General features: G+C 42.6%; 1 protein-coding gene across 1 annotated transcript in view; it reads left to right on the top strand.

Annotated features, from left to right (window-relative positions):
- Positions 1-10,871, top strand: part of PCF11 (PCF11 cleavage and polyadenylation factor subunit) — a gene marked incomplete in the record, with an annotated part of 36,283 nt that extends 25,412 nt beyond the window's left edge. The window contains 6 exon segments of the mRNA XM_077451400.1: positions 140-245; positions 1,168-1,351; positions 4,136-4,291; positions 4,488-4,580; positions 8,633-8,668; positions 10,398-10,871. Of these exon segments, the coding sequence (XP_077307526.1) occupies positions 140-245; positions 1,168-1,351; positions 4,136-4,291; positions 4,488-4,580; positions 8,633-8,668; positions 10,398-10,628 (806 nt within the window).
- Between the last annotated feature and the right edge of the window lie 4,424 nt (positions 10,872-15,295).

Raw genomic sequence — 15,295 nt, forward strand, 5'->3', positions numbered from 1 at the left:
AAAAATAAAAAAAATGCCCCTCCTGTGTTAAGTGCCTTAAACATTAAAGTTCTGCTTCTAATATTAGAGATTTAAGGTATATTTAGATTGTGATGGGGTCAATGTCTTTAGCCTTGATTTATTTATTTTCTCCTCTTAGAAACTGAAACACCCAGTCAGCCTGTAACTGAGGAGGAGGAAGAGGAACCGGTTGAAGAACACGAGATTCCTGATCTTACCAGCTTTGTCTTAGAAGATATGAAACAGTACGTCTAACTTTAGATTAGATTTTTTTTTTTTTTTTTTTTTTTATTGAATATTCAAGCTACATCAAAAAGGCAGTGTAGGAAACTGGCAGCCAAAAAAATTCAATACCAAAGATTACTCATAGATTATAGCTCTGCAATTAGACTAAACAGTATGTCCAACTTTAAATTTGATGTATTGATCATGACTATGAAACTATTGATTATATTTAAAGGTAAACTAAAATGAGATGCTTTTTCAGATTTAATTTTTAAAGGTGCAAGCTCTGGTGCTTTCATCTTTCATTACTTGACCTTGGGTATGCAGGTGGGAAATGTAAACTTTGCTGGCTGCTTAATTGTTGATTAGAGATGTGAGGGTGACAATCCCACAGTTGGCTGTGTAAATAATCTGTTTGTACAGTGGAAAAGTACAGTAGGGTTCTGGTAACCTAACAGTAAGTAAGTTAAGGAAAAGCTCCCAAAAGAGGTCAGTTAAAACTTGAAAGTGGTTTTAATCTTTCCCAACATCCCAAAAATTGGCTGACGTTTTACTTCAATGTACTTTGTAGCTGAGTCCTTTAAAATATAGAAGTGTATAGAAAAGGACTATTTAGAGGTTGGCTGATCGCTGGGGCTACTTATAATGCAGTGGGGGTGCTCTTCTTCTTTTTTTTTTTTTTTTTTTTTTTGTCTTGTCTGCTTTTTGTCCTAATGCTGCACACTTCCCCAGGTCTTGTAGGGGCATCACAGTGGCTGGAAATGAAGGTAAATCTTTCCAGAGTCGGATATATAACCTGGAGTTTGGTTTTCAGTATGGGATCTTTTCTTTTTTTTTATTTTTTTTTGAAAAGGGAGACTATGCAGGTGTCTGAAACAGAATAGTCTGTGAATGTATGTGCGTGGTGACTCATTTTGTATTTAATGAACATTCTCTTTTCAGACGCTTTGATTGTGTTATAACCCGCCTGTACACTGGCATCCAGTGCTATTCATGTGGGATGAGGTTTACAAAGTCACAAACCGACGTATATGCTGACCATTTAGATTGGCATTACCGGCAAAACAGGACAGAAAAAGATGTGAGCAGGAAAATAACACACAGGAGATGGTACTACAGCTTAACGGTAAGCCATATTCTGACTGGAATCTGACCCTGGTAGCATTTGTAGTAGTGAATTGTTTTTTATTTAAACCTTTTAGGCCTCAAGTGATTTTTATCTAGAGCTCGGCTAGGATTTAAAAAAAAAAGTGATTTAAAGCGGGAGTCCGCGTGTTTTTTTTTTTTTTTTTAAAGCCAGCAGCTACAAATACTGCAGCTGCTGACTTTTAAAATGGTGACACTTACCTGTCCAGCGCGCCCGCAATGTCGGCACCCGAAGCCGATCTCTCGATCGTCTCTCGGGTGCTGCCGCCGCTATCTTGGGTATGGGAATCAGGAAGTGGAGCCTTTCGGCTTAATTTTCCGGTTCCCTACTGTGCATGCGCGAGTCGCGCTGCGCAATAAGGATGGACCCGCTGCCTCTGGGATCTGTTTCCCCCAGCAGGCAGCGGGGGAATTTCGGAAAGGGGCGTAATCTACGCCCCTTTCCGCAGAGAGCTATCCCGGAAGTGGGTGCAGATACCTGTACTGTACAGGTACCTGCACCCCCCTCCCCCCTGAAAGGTGCCAATTGTGGCGCCGGAGGGGGGGAGGATTCTCCTCTTTTTTTAAAGCAAAACTAAACCCTCCTGTTTGAGGATGGTGCCATCTTGGCCTCTATTTAGCGCCGCTGTTGCACATGTGAAACTGAAGCTTTTGGAGGGCTTGAAAGAGCTGACATAAGCACCCTGATGACCCATTACCAGAGACTTGCCTTGAATGTTGCATGCACACTAGTAGGCTGAATGTAAATTTAAAACCCTGCAGAATATAGTGGCACATTTTTAAGTGTTTAATAACCTTTTATTGAACATTTCTTCTAACTGAAGCATTAATTTAGGAAAATGTTAAATCTGTGCGTTTTTAGTTCTGCTTTAGGATGGGTTCACACTGCTGCGGGGGGAGATCCGGATGTGATTCGCACCGCAAATCACATCCGATCTCCGTAGCGATGCGAGTACAGCCATACAGATGGTATGGCTGAATTCGCATCGCTCCCGCAGCAAACTCGCACGGGACCCTTTTTTTGGTCCGCAACAGAATCGGATCGCATGGGGGTTCGCACCATGCGATCCGATTCCTGTGCGAGTCGGCAGATCGCACTGCGATATGCGGATGGATTTGGGGGTGTCATTAACATATTGACACTCCCAGCCGTCCGCATAGGGCAGTGTGAACTGCCGGCGGGAGTAATGCGGGAAAAGCGGCGTTCCCGCATCGCATCGGTGTGAACCCGGCCTTAAGCACTTCAGGCCCTTAAGATGTACCGTACCCGTACATCCTCTGGTTGAAGTAGTTATAACCGGGATGCAGGCATCATCCTTGTATCAATTTCCAGCTGGTGATGGGCTTTCATGTAGAAGTAACTTGAGCTATACACCCGCTTGTTTACTGTGTGTGGAAAGGGCCCTCCTGCCACCGCTGCCTTTCATCGGCTCTTCTAGAGAAGCCTGGTACCCCCACCACTCGGTGTCTTGCTGAGGGGAGGGGGAAGAAAGGGTACATCTGTACCCACCTCTCCTCTGTGATTTAAGAAACTGAAAGCAACGAAAATTTCACCACTTTCAGTTTGATATTTTACAATCCATTTCGCTGACCTTGTAAAGCATCAATTTTAATTTGATCAAATGCTTTTATGGCAATGGAGAGTTCTGGGATCTGTCAGTCGTCCTATGGAGATTTTTTAGGTTCCCTAGTTTGTTGCCGTTCGAGGAGCACAATTAAGCATGACATGTTGGGTATATATTTACAGTGGAACCTTGGATTATGAGCATAATCCATTCCAGGAGAATGCTTGTAATCCAAAGCACTCGAAGCAAAGGAAGTCATTGGAAACTAAGATAATTTGTTCAGCATTGACTTCTATTACACGCCGGAGAGCCTCGGAAATACTCGGGGACAGCTCGGCTGAAATGGCAAAGGCTCAGGAACAGTTTCCGAGTGGCTCTGAATCGTTCCCGCCACCCCGCACCGCTGGTCAAATGCAGTACTGCACACCCTTTTAGCTTGAATTCTGCTCGGTTTGCAGAAGGACGCTCGCAAACAGAGTTGGGGCTCTTTCACACTACCGCTCCGTTCAGGTCCACCTGTCAGTTTTTCAGGTGGACCTTACCGGATGCTCCATAGAGGTCTATGGAGCGTCTGATGTCAGCGGTGACATGTCTGCTGACATCTGACCCGCTCCAATCCAAAACCTACTTTTCCATCCGTCATCGGATCTCCCATAGGGGAAAGCGGCACTCTGACAGGTCTGTCCCTGCGCAATGTGTAGACACAGACCGGTCCTCTGCCTGCTCAGTGGGGATCGACTGAGCGATCCCCCGCTAAGCAAGCGGCTGTCCACGGGGCGGATCATCAGTGATCCGCCCTGTGTGAAAGGACCCTTTTAGAATTAAAAAAAAAAGTTGCTCGTTAACTGTTACTTGTAAACCAAGGTTTCACTGTACGTATCTTATATTTTCTCAAATTGTGCTTTGTGTGGGCTAAAATTCATTAGCGTATTTGCGTTTTCAAAAATAGTTGTGCAAATATTGTACAGCATTGCCACAGCCACCAATTTATTCTTCAGGATCTCTGCTTTCAAAAAATATATATATGTTTTGCGGTTCGAAGTCATTTTCTAGAGAAAAGAATTTTTTTTTACATGTATGTAAGAAGTGCCAATGTGTGCCAATTTGTGCCTGGGGGTTTAAAGTGGTTAAGCCAGTAAGAACAGGATTAATATGGACTTGATCAAGGTGTGACTTTCTCATTTTATGTTTATTTCTAGGATTGGATAGAGTTTGAGGAAATTGCAGATTTGGAGGAAAGGGCTAAAAGCCAGTTTTTTGAAAAAGTCCATGAGGAGGTGATATTAAAAACTCAGGAAGCTGCTAAGGAGAAAGAATTTCAGAGCGTGCCGGCTGGTCCTGCAGGAGCTGACGAGGTAAGTTTGCTGGGCTGTGGTAGTAGATATGTTTTATATAGTCATAATGTGGGCAACTGTATTTTGTTTGTGATGTTCTTTAGGGTCTACCATCTTATTATTTTTTTCAGCCCTCTGCTACTAGAAAATTACATAGGGTTTGGGGTATGTAATTTCTGTTAATGTAACCTTAACTGTTTTGTTCTTTGTCCTTCAGATTTGTGAAATATGCCAGGAGCAGTTTGAACAGTATTGGGATGAGGAAGAGGAGGAGTGGCATCTGAAAAATGCTATGCGTGTTAATGACAAGGTATGCCATAATTTAAAGCCACGTTGACATCCTACACTTTTGTTTTTTTAATGAACTCCAAATTTGATCTCATTGTGTATAGTGCTGCATATTTTCTAACTACATCAGAATAATGAAGGGTGAAGGTAAAGCTGGGTATACATGTACAGGTATATACATGCTGTGCATATTATGGAGCTCAAATTTGGCATTTTCACTGGTGGTTTACCTACGCTTTAAAGACCATGGTTAGATTAATCTACATTTTTTTTTAAGGTCCAAACACAATGGAAATCAGATCTTTTTATGGATTGCACCCCAGTTTGTAAACTGATCCCAATGCTATAGTTAAGAAGGGTAAAGGTATCCATAGAAAGTATAGGTGGTCATTACGTTTTATCTGTAGCTTTAACTGCAGTGCGACCAGCCGCCGCAGTTGTACAGGTTGGCCTGGCTGCGCAAATTGCCGTAGGTGTACGTCTGGCTCATACATGACTATCTGTGGGAGGGGGGGGTAGCCAATTAGTGGGTTCGGCAGACTGTCGGCCGCCCCCGATCAACAGAACGGGGATCTGCCAAAGTAAACGAGGCAATGCTCCATTCTGTCTGGATGACACACAGATCCTGTCCGTTTGCTATGCAGGCAGACGGATCTGTGCGTTGTCGGCAGCCCACCCCCCCCCCCCCCATACAGTTAGTAAAACATACCCAGGCAACACATTTAAACCCCCGACCCCTTTTCCCTGCCAGTGCCATTGGCCCAGTGTCAGTGCATACTTTTAGCACTGATCACTGTAATAATGTCACTGGTTCCCACAATGTCGCAGTCCTGCTAAAAAGCTCAGATCGCCATTATTACTGGGAAAAAAAATATTAAATGCCAAAAAACTATTCCCTATTTTGTATACACTAACTTTTGCGCAAACCAATCAATCTACGGTTATTTATCTTATTTACTTGAACCAAAAATGTGTAGCAGAATACATATTGTCCTAAATTGACAATTTCGTTTTTATTTAAAAAAAAAAAAAAAAAAAAAACTTGGATATGTTTTATAGCAGAAAGTAAAAATATATATTTTTAAATTGCTTATTTTGTTTATAGCGCAAAAAATAAAAACTGAAGAGGTGATCCAATGCCGCCAAAAAAGAGCTGTGTGTGTGTGTGTGTGTGGGGGGGGGGGGGCGGCCACATTTTATTTGGGTACTTTGTTGCACAACCGCAATTGTCAGCTAAAGTAACGCAATGCCGTAGTGCAAAAAATGGCTGAACCCAAGGGCACCCTCTCTGCCCAGCCTCCATGCTGGATGCGGACAGTAGACTCTTGGGAGATGAATCGGGACCATGCTCCACCGCGATTAACGCTGTACCGTCGCGTTTCGCAACTTAAACATGGCCTACACCCCCAGCTATGAACCTTGATGTGCTCATATGCTGCTCCCCTCTTTCTCATATGCTGCTCCCCTCTTTCGCACAGAAAAACAAAAAAAATGGCTGAAATCGTTAAAGTGCATTTTCACTTTGCAGCCAAATTGATTGGGGAAAACACTACTTTGTTACGTTACCCATTCTTATTGCATACCTCTTTAAATTAAATTTTAAAAATGCTGCTTACCTTTTTAACTTGCAGTAAAATATAATCCTATAAAAACGTGGTGGCTGGGGATTGTTTGCCATAATTGACCACGTCTGGACTGTGCTGGCAGCTCTTATCCATTGTATATCTGTTAAACGGTGGCTAAAGGTTTCAAAGCATTGTTGGTGCATTGTATGTTAATGTAATTAAAAATTAAAATTCCTGTCCCTTTACTCCAAGCTATTCTAAACAATACAAGCTGCCTTTAAAGCCCATCAGTTTTTGTTTTTTTCTTGTTCAACCCAGCGAGCTGAGCAAAAAAAAACTGAAAAGCTCAGGAGGGATCCTGTACTAACAATCCAATGTTGGTACTGCGATCTCCCCTGCTAAACTATTTGTGTTATTACAGGTCAGCAAATTCCCAATAACCTCAAAGTAGTGTATATGACTGTTCAGAGGCTGCATTTGGCCTTTTTTTGCAGGACATGTCCTCCTGAGGTGGGTTTGAACTGAAGGACAAAATCTTTTGGCAAATGCAGAGTTTTCAGTTTGGGAGCATGAATGAACCACTTCCAAGACTGCAATACATATATATACATTGCAGCTTTGAAGTGGTTTACCGGGTTTATAGCTGAAGGTATCGGCCGTAACCCCTGCATTTGGTTTTTTAAATTATGAAAGCGTTCTGAGCTGCTGGAGCGCTTTCAGAAGCAGCAGGAGGGGGCATCTCCCCCCCCCCCCACCAGAAAAACCTTCTGACGGTGCGGCCGGCTAATCCCAGAGGTGATCGAAGAGCAGATTCTTTGATCGCCTCTGGCCTTGGAGGACTGGAGCGACGGCACTTCCAGTCAAGGCTGGAAATAAACACCTTTTTTCTTAAAAGACATAGCTATCTATAGGTAAATCTATATATAGATGTATCTATATAGAGAGGGAGATGGACATGTTATCTTTTGCTTTTAAAGGTAAAGAGGAGATTTTGGGTTTCTTTTGACTAAAAAAAAGTGAGTAAAAAAAAAATTTAAAGGAGCAGTATAAAAAAGTAGATTAAGAAAACCAAAAAACGTTGAAGTGCCCCATCCCTCCGTTTATGCGTCCAGAAGCAAACACGTATGCAAATTGTACACACTAGTAAACTGTATTCACACCACACATGAGGTATCACTGCGAACGTTACAGCAATAATTCTAGCACTTGACCTCTTTAACTCTAAAGAAGTAACCTGTAAAGGATTTTAAAGTGTTGTCTATGAAGATCTTTAAGTACTGTCGTTTTTCATCATTCAGTGCAATTTTAAAGTGACATGTTGGGTATCTACTCGGCATAACATCTTTTACAAAACAATTGGTGTGTGTATACAATATACATAAATCTGTGTGTTTATGATGAAGAGGAGTGTGTGTATGTATGTGTGTGTGTATATATATATATATATATATATATATATATATATATATATATATATATATATATATATATATATATATATATATATTATATATATATATATATATATATATATATATATATATTTTTTTTTTTTTTTTTTCCTTTTTTTTTTTTTTTTTCATTCAAATGCATTTTCCCCAAAAAATGTATTTAGTAAAACTGCTGTGCAAAATATCTGACACAAAGACACAAATATTGCAATGCTCACCATTTTATTCCCCAGGGTCTCTGCTTCCAAAAAAAAGTTATTATGTTTAGGGGTTAGGAGTTATATTCTAGCAAAAAATACTGATTTAAACTTGTAAACAAAGTGGCAGAAAAGTCTGGTCTTCAAGTGGTTAAACCAGAGCTGCACTCGTATGGAAACCGCTTTGATAAGAACACCCATCAACATGAGACCCATATCTCCTTGGCTCAGCACTCTGTTCCAGCAGATTACTTATGCATGTGAATTTGCACATCAGGTGGTATTGACTTTACTCTTGAGTTGCCTTGCGGTCTTTTGCATGTAGGAGGGAGGGAATTTTGCTGTTTTCTGTGTAATAGGCTGCATGTTGATTGTGCTAACAAAGATGAAAAGAAATTGCCATGAACTTCACAGTATGCAAGTAAATATGTCAAGGGCAAATATAGAACTTTCAGCCATTGTTTGTGCTAAATACAGTGCTCTCCCCTTTGCTAAGGCATGTTGACAGTTCTCCTGACAGTTCATTTAAGATGATGCTAGTAGTACCCATTGCTAAGTGCATCTTCATTTTATTCGTTAGTTTACTTTCAGGAAGAAAAAACTGGGTGCCAAATCTCTGGAGGTACGTGCCACCTCCTGGATTGCTGCCTTTTACTATTTACACGCTCACATTAAGTGCCATGATTATAGCTTTTGCTATACTCTTCAACAGGAGACTTGCATCTCTCCTACACAGCAGCTGGTTCTCATTTTGTCCAATCAACGTACAAGGGGGAAGAAAGGGGGGCAGACGGTACAGCTTTTGTGTGTGAGAGCAGCAGATTTTTATGTAGTGGTTCTGACTCTGTTTCTGTTTTGCAGATTTATCACCCTTCCTGTTATGAAGATTATAAAAATGTAAGTATATAATCATGTCTGAAAGCATTAGATTGTAGGCAAGTTCACAAGCAGGGCACACCTAACCCACTTTTCTTCAATTGTTTACCTGTATTGTCTCCCTTTTTTTTTTATATTTTAAAGTGCTATGCAGTTTGTTGTTGCTCTGTGTGTCCTATTATATTTGGGTTCCAGTTAGTGCTGAGAGCAGAACTCTTCCCTGCTGACCCTTTAAAACAGTGTTTCTCCACTCCAGTCCTCAAGGCACCCCAACAGGTCATATTTTCAGGCCTACCATTATTTTGCACAGGTGATTTGATCAGTTTCCCTGCCTTAGTAATTATCATAGTCATTTCATCTGAGGGAAAACATGACCTGTTGGGGCGCCTTAAGGACTGGAGTTGAGAAACGCTGCTCTAAAATGCTGAAGGCCTTACATGGGCTCCTTGTGTGTTCTTGTGATTGGCTGTCAGTGATCACATGATATAGCACCTCCTACGGGCTCCTGTCACTGTGTGACCAGGAGCAGTTGGTGAAAAGGCGGTCACCGTGATGAGGGTGTATGTTTGTGTGCTCCTGAACACATAAGATGCATACTGTATAGAGAATAGTCTACATTCGTGCTGTAACATATATATTTATACAGTTCGCTTTAGCGTTAACGGAGTAATAAAAGTAATTGTGTGCGCTATAAAACAGAGGCTTTAATGCAGAACTTCACCCAAGTTCTGCTTTTCCTTGCCCCGCTGTTGGCTGATGTCACTCACAGAAGCAGATCTCTGATGGCATGGACAGTTTACATCTGTTAGAGATGTGTAGAATCATATTTTGTATCACTCTGGGGTCTGCTATAGCAGCCGCTTGTGATCGGGAAGCAAATCTGGCAGGCTGTTTATACCCAAGTTGATCGTACATTCAGCCTGCCCATTAATGGTTCAAATCTTGGCTGTTTCCAGCTGAACCGGCCAAGATTTGAACAGTGTATGGGGCTTGCCTAAGGTTCCATTCAAACACTTTACCACTCCAAAGTTGTGCCGATTTTTGGAGTGCAACTTTGGATGGGTGCGACTTGGGTACGACTTTGGCTTTGACCAGTGATAATGGACAACTCTTGCATTGTATAACATTCAGGTACAACTTTCATGCAACTTTTGAGGGCTGAACATTGAAGTCTATGGCCCTCAAAGTAGTGCATGAACTACTTTGAAGTCGCTGCCACTTTAAGTCGCACATATAGGAACGGCTATCATGAGCAAACACAGGGAATGACAAGTCGCACAAGTGTGAATGGAGCCTTACTGGAAAATCTTTCTAAATCTGCAGCTGCAGCCACTAATTGGTGTATTCAGACACCAGAGGAGTTCCACCATCGGCATACATTGTTCCAGCCAGGAGCATTCCTCCATCCCACCTCACTTGTGTGGATTGAAGAATCTGCTTTTCTTTTCAACCAGCCCACTGGCTGATTGAAGTGTCCTCTATGGGCAGCTTTATACTGATCTGTTCAAAGGCAGTACACTAATGTGGAAATATCCCCCTCTGTATGATGCCATAAAATACACACTCCTTGCTATACAAAAGAGGGATCATAAGACTGCTCTGCAATCACATGACTGTCATACAAAACGCCAAAGGTACAAGAGGTTGTGATTATAGTAAACCAATAATGTGCTTGTATTGTGTGTTTACATAAGCTTACATACTGCAGCTGTGTGAGATTATTCATTTTCTTTTTTTTTTTTTCTCGCAGACTTCTTCCTTTTTGGACTCCACACCATCCCCGAGTAAAGCACTCCTGGAAAATCCACTGAGTGCCATGCTAAGTTTGGTTAAGGAGGAAGCGACCGACACTACCGACATTGCACTCAAAGTGAAGGAAGAGCCTACAGAGGACAGACCCTGTAGTAAAGGTGAAATCATACCTCTGTTGACGGAGATCAAAGTGGAACCCACCGATCCGGAGACGAAGCTGCTGCCATAAGACTTTTTGTTTTTTCTGTTGTAGTTTAGAAATTTCTACTAAATGTGAACTGGGGGCGGGGCTCTGGTTCTTTTGTTACTGAATACATTTTTGTATTTGTATTTCCATATGCCGACACACAGTTTCATGTGTAATTTTTGAGGGATGTGCACAGAGCAGAATGACCTTGTACAATAAAAGCTGTTGTATAAAAAAAAAGTTTCCACATGGCTGTAAATTATAAATAAAAATATTTTTGCTATACCTGGAGTGTGAGGTTTCTGCACACCATACAGAGGTTTGAGAATAAAATGCTTTTGCTTTCTGTGGTTGATGTATGTATCTTTCTGGAAACATTTTTTTTGAGGCTGATTCTGCCATTTTTGGTTTTCCTATATTACATGTTGGACTAATAACTGGTTGGTTTAAAGATTTCTTTTTAATACAGTTTATAAACAAATTCACTAATAAGATCCAGGTAAATTACAAAAAAAAAATGGAAGCGATTGTGCCCAGGACAAAGCACATCAATACTCGGAGGAGACCTTTAAGTTGAACACACTTGTACATATATTTCAAAAAAAAGCTTCTACTTTCAAGGATCTGGATGAGTGACTGAAATTTTTTTTTTTTTCCCCCATTTTGTTTTTTTTTTCAGTGTTCTACTTTAAAGTCCATTAGATGCAAAGTATAAAACTGTGTTTAAGGTTAATAAATAATAAAACACATTGAACCAAACTATGCTTGTATTGTTTTGTTTGTTTTCTGTGTGTTTTGGTGGTTGGAGTTGCTTTTGGGAGGAATTGTAATTTTAATCCCTGGGCACCAGCTCCTGTTGTCCCTTTTTTAGGTCGCTTTCACACAGGCAGATTCGCCTGCTGGGGGGATATGACCTCTGATCCCCGCTGAGCATGGATGGCAGGTCCATCTGCACTCCCCTTATGCAGAGCGGACATAGCCTGCATTCCACTATGTGCGGTTGGATGTAAGCAGGATCCCCTATCCATTTACACCCAATCCTCCAGACAGATTGGGATGGGATCGGCTGTTGGCAGGTGTAAACTGACATGTCTGTTTACATCTGCTGCTACACAGAGGACAATGGATGTTCTGATCAGGTCTGCCTAAAAATAAAGAAAAGAAAAGACAGGCTGAACCCCATCAGTTTGCTGGAAGGTGGGCAGAATTCCTGATCATGGGACGCCTGATATATTGCTTCTCTTTAGCTGCTGCATGTTTCGGGAGTTCTGCCCACCAGTTCAAATTGTAAACGGTAGACTGGGAGCTGTTGATTACCTTATGCAGACATGGACACAGCCATCTGATCTGGCTGGACTGAGAGATATGGACCTCCTTCTGTTTTTGCTGGATTGTAGGCATCTGGGTGTAAACGGACACAAATCCTTCCCTTTTTTTTATTTTTGTGGCATCCGACTGCCCATAGAGGAGAATGAAGGCAATGATCGGGTCTTCCTGAAAAATGGGCAAGCAAAGAGATCCTGTAGTCTTCATCCTGCTTACACCAACTCTTAAAGTGGAAGTAAGCCCTTCTGTCATTTTTAGCTTAGGAAGCTGCCATGTTGGCCTCTGTTTAATCATCAGCTTGATGCTGTATATGCGATCAGTTATGGCACCAGCCGTTGGATGGTTTGACTGGTTGAGAACGCATCCGATGTGAGAGTTGCATTCCCGGCACGTGCCTGAAATGTAACTGTTATATCTATGGGTTTACTTCCACTTTTAGGAATGAGCAGTTGCATACCTGCTGATCACTCCAGTTCTTGGTCTGCTCTGAGCAGAGACTGTTGGGGCCTCTTTTTCACACAAGCGGACTGACCGGGTCTGCCTGTCCATTTTTCAGATGGACCCAATTGGACAACATTGTCTTTTTTACATGTCTGTTTACGCGCACCTACCTCTGATACAATCCACTAAAAACAGACACGGAACCATTACCCTTCTGTTTATTGCAGGGTTAGGCAACCTGGGGCCCTCCAGCTGTTGTGGAACTACATTTCCAATGAGACATTGCAAAGGCTGCCAGTTACAATTACTCCCAGAGGAATGATGGGACTTGTAGTTCTGCAACAGCTTTAGGGCCCCAGGTTGCCTACCCCTGGTCTTATCGGATCAGGTCTAAATGGACAGGTAGTCCGTTTTACATCAGACCACCCATAGAGCGCTCTGTCTGCTCTACATAAATGAAGTGGACACGGACCAGCCAATGGTGCCTGGTCAGCTTTGTTAAAGGGGCCTCTGATACCCACACGATGACTGCTCCTAAAAAGCTTTGGCTTTTTATTTTTATATATCCAGAACGCAGTTCTAAGATTAATTGGTTTTGTCCCAAAGCATATGTATCACTGAAGAAAGGGACAGGGATTTTCTCCAATGTTTACCGTGTTTATTGGCCTTAAAATGAACCCCATCATTAGGGTTGGTGGCTGTAAAATGAGCCCCCAGCATTGAGGTCAGGGGATGCAATAAAAGCCTCTGGGCATTGGTGTCTGTGTCAGCAATAATGTCCCCCTATTGCTGTCGGTGGATGCTGTAATAACCCCCAGCATTGGTGTTGGGCTTGGTGTTCCTAAATCCAGAACTCTGCATTCACTATATCTGGTCTCCCACAGTACACAGAAATGCAATTCTTAGTAAATCTAAACCGCTGATGAGAAAAGGTCTTTAGCAGTCTTGTGACTTCTATGAGTGTCTGGTTAAACCTTGTAGGGAGAGTTTTAATTCTCCTCTGACTCCTGAGGCTGCAGGACCCCTTACCCGCTGCTGATTGACCCCGTGCTGATAACAGAGTGCCCCCAAGGCTCTGTATGATCAGGAGATGTAATGGGGACAGTGGAAGAAGTGAAGGATCAGAGCGGACAGGCTAAAACAATGTGGTGGAGAATTAAACCCTTGGGTCTCACTGTGAGTAGAACGAGCATGCTTTACTGCATATACAGACAGATTTTTTACTGTTTTAGGTTTAGTAACACCTTAAAATTAACTGTTAACAAATGGAGAGGCAATAATAAGCACCACTATCTGTATCGGGGCATTCAGTGATAAGGTGACTCCAGCATTGGTATCGGTGGATGTAATGAAAACCACCACCATTGGGCGTAGAGGATGCAATAATAATTCCCAGTGCTGTTGTCAGTGGATACAATAATAACCTCCCAACTTTGCGGTCAATAGCAACAATTAATTATTTTTGGTGTTGGTGGATGTAATAATTTACACCAATGGTCCCACTGGCTGAAATAATACCCCCCCTCCCCCCCCCCCCCCCCCCAACAAAACCATTTTTAATACACCCCATTGCTCTTGGCTGGAGATTACGCCATCTGACACTACTGGTTTACTTTCACTTCCAGGTGCTATTCACTCTGCCAAGTGTGGTGGCAGGCAATCGGTATAAAAAAAAAGTGGGTGGAGGCACCCAGCAAAAGATGCGGGATGCATTAAATACTTTAGGTTACAGCATAGCCACCAACAATATGTGCAGTGTGTGAGTGCACAGTGGGCCCCCTCCCCTTGGGGGCCCATGCCACTGCCTGGAGCTGAAATACCTGTCTTCTTTCATCCTCTGTGTGGCCAGTGTGCCCCCTTGCACAAACCCTGCCACAATGGGATTTTCCAGCATGTGCATTGACATCTGGAGATGTAAACTATTTTTTTGCACCTTTTGAATGCTGCTCTGGAACAGAGTTTCTCAACCTTTTTTCAGTTATGACTGCAAAATCTCGAGACACCCCAATCTAAAATGTAAAAATACAAACTTTTTTTTTTTTTTTTTTTATCAATTGGACCTCTGAGCCTGCGACAATGCACATAACTGCCTTGAAAAAAAATACCATTCACATTAGAACCCCCCCCCTTCTCATGTCAGAGGGGGAGTAAATGAACATTCACATCATTTGAGAAATCCCCCGGAAAATCAGGGGTCCCTTCTTCATGTTAGAGTCCCCTCTTCACATTAGAGGTCCCTCCACCACACCAAAGCCCCCCTTCACACTAGAGTCCCCTCTTCACATCAGAGATTCAAGTCAGAGTCCCCCCATCGCATTAAAGGGTCCCATTTACATTAAAGTCCCCCCCATTGCATTACAGCCCCACTTTACCATAAAGTCCCCTCTTCATATGAGAGGCCCCCATCACGTTAGAGGTCCATCCATCATTTCAGAGGTTCCCCCACCACATCAAAGTCCGCTCTTTACATCAGAAGCCCCCCATCACATCAGAGGTCCCCCCTATATATGTAATCCCCCGTCACATCAGAGGTCCCCCTCAATTTAGAGCCCTCTTTCACATTAGAGTCCCCTATTTACATCAAAAGTCCCCCGAGCACATCAGAGGGCCTTAATCATGTCAGAGATTCCCCCATCACATTTGAGTCCCCTTTTCACATCAGAGGTCCCCTTCATGTCAAAGAGTCTCCATCACATCAGAGGTCCCTCCATCACACAAGAGATCCCACACCATCAGAGGTCTCGCCATCACATCAGGGGCATCCTCCTGTTAGAGGTTCCCCAACACATCAGGGGTCTCACCATCATGTTAGATGTTCCCCCTATCACATCAGGGGTCTCGCCATCATGTCAGAGGTTCTCCCATCACATCAGGGGTCTCGCCATCATGTCAGAGGTTCCCCCATCCCATCAGGGGTCTAGCCATCATGTCAGAAGTTCTCC

This window comes from Lithobates pipiens, unplaced genomic scaffold (assembly GCF_037356315.1).
Source record: "Lithobates pipiens isolate NorthernLeopardFrog02 unplaced genomic scaffold, aLitPip1_a1.2 Scaffold_23, whole genome shotgun sequence".
NCBI lineage: Eukaryota > Metazoa > Chordata > Amphibia > Anura > Ranidae > Lithobates > Lithobates pipiens.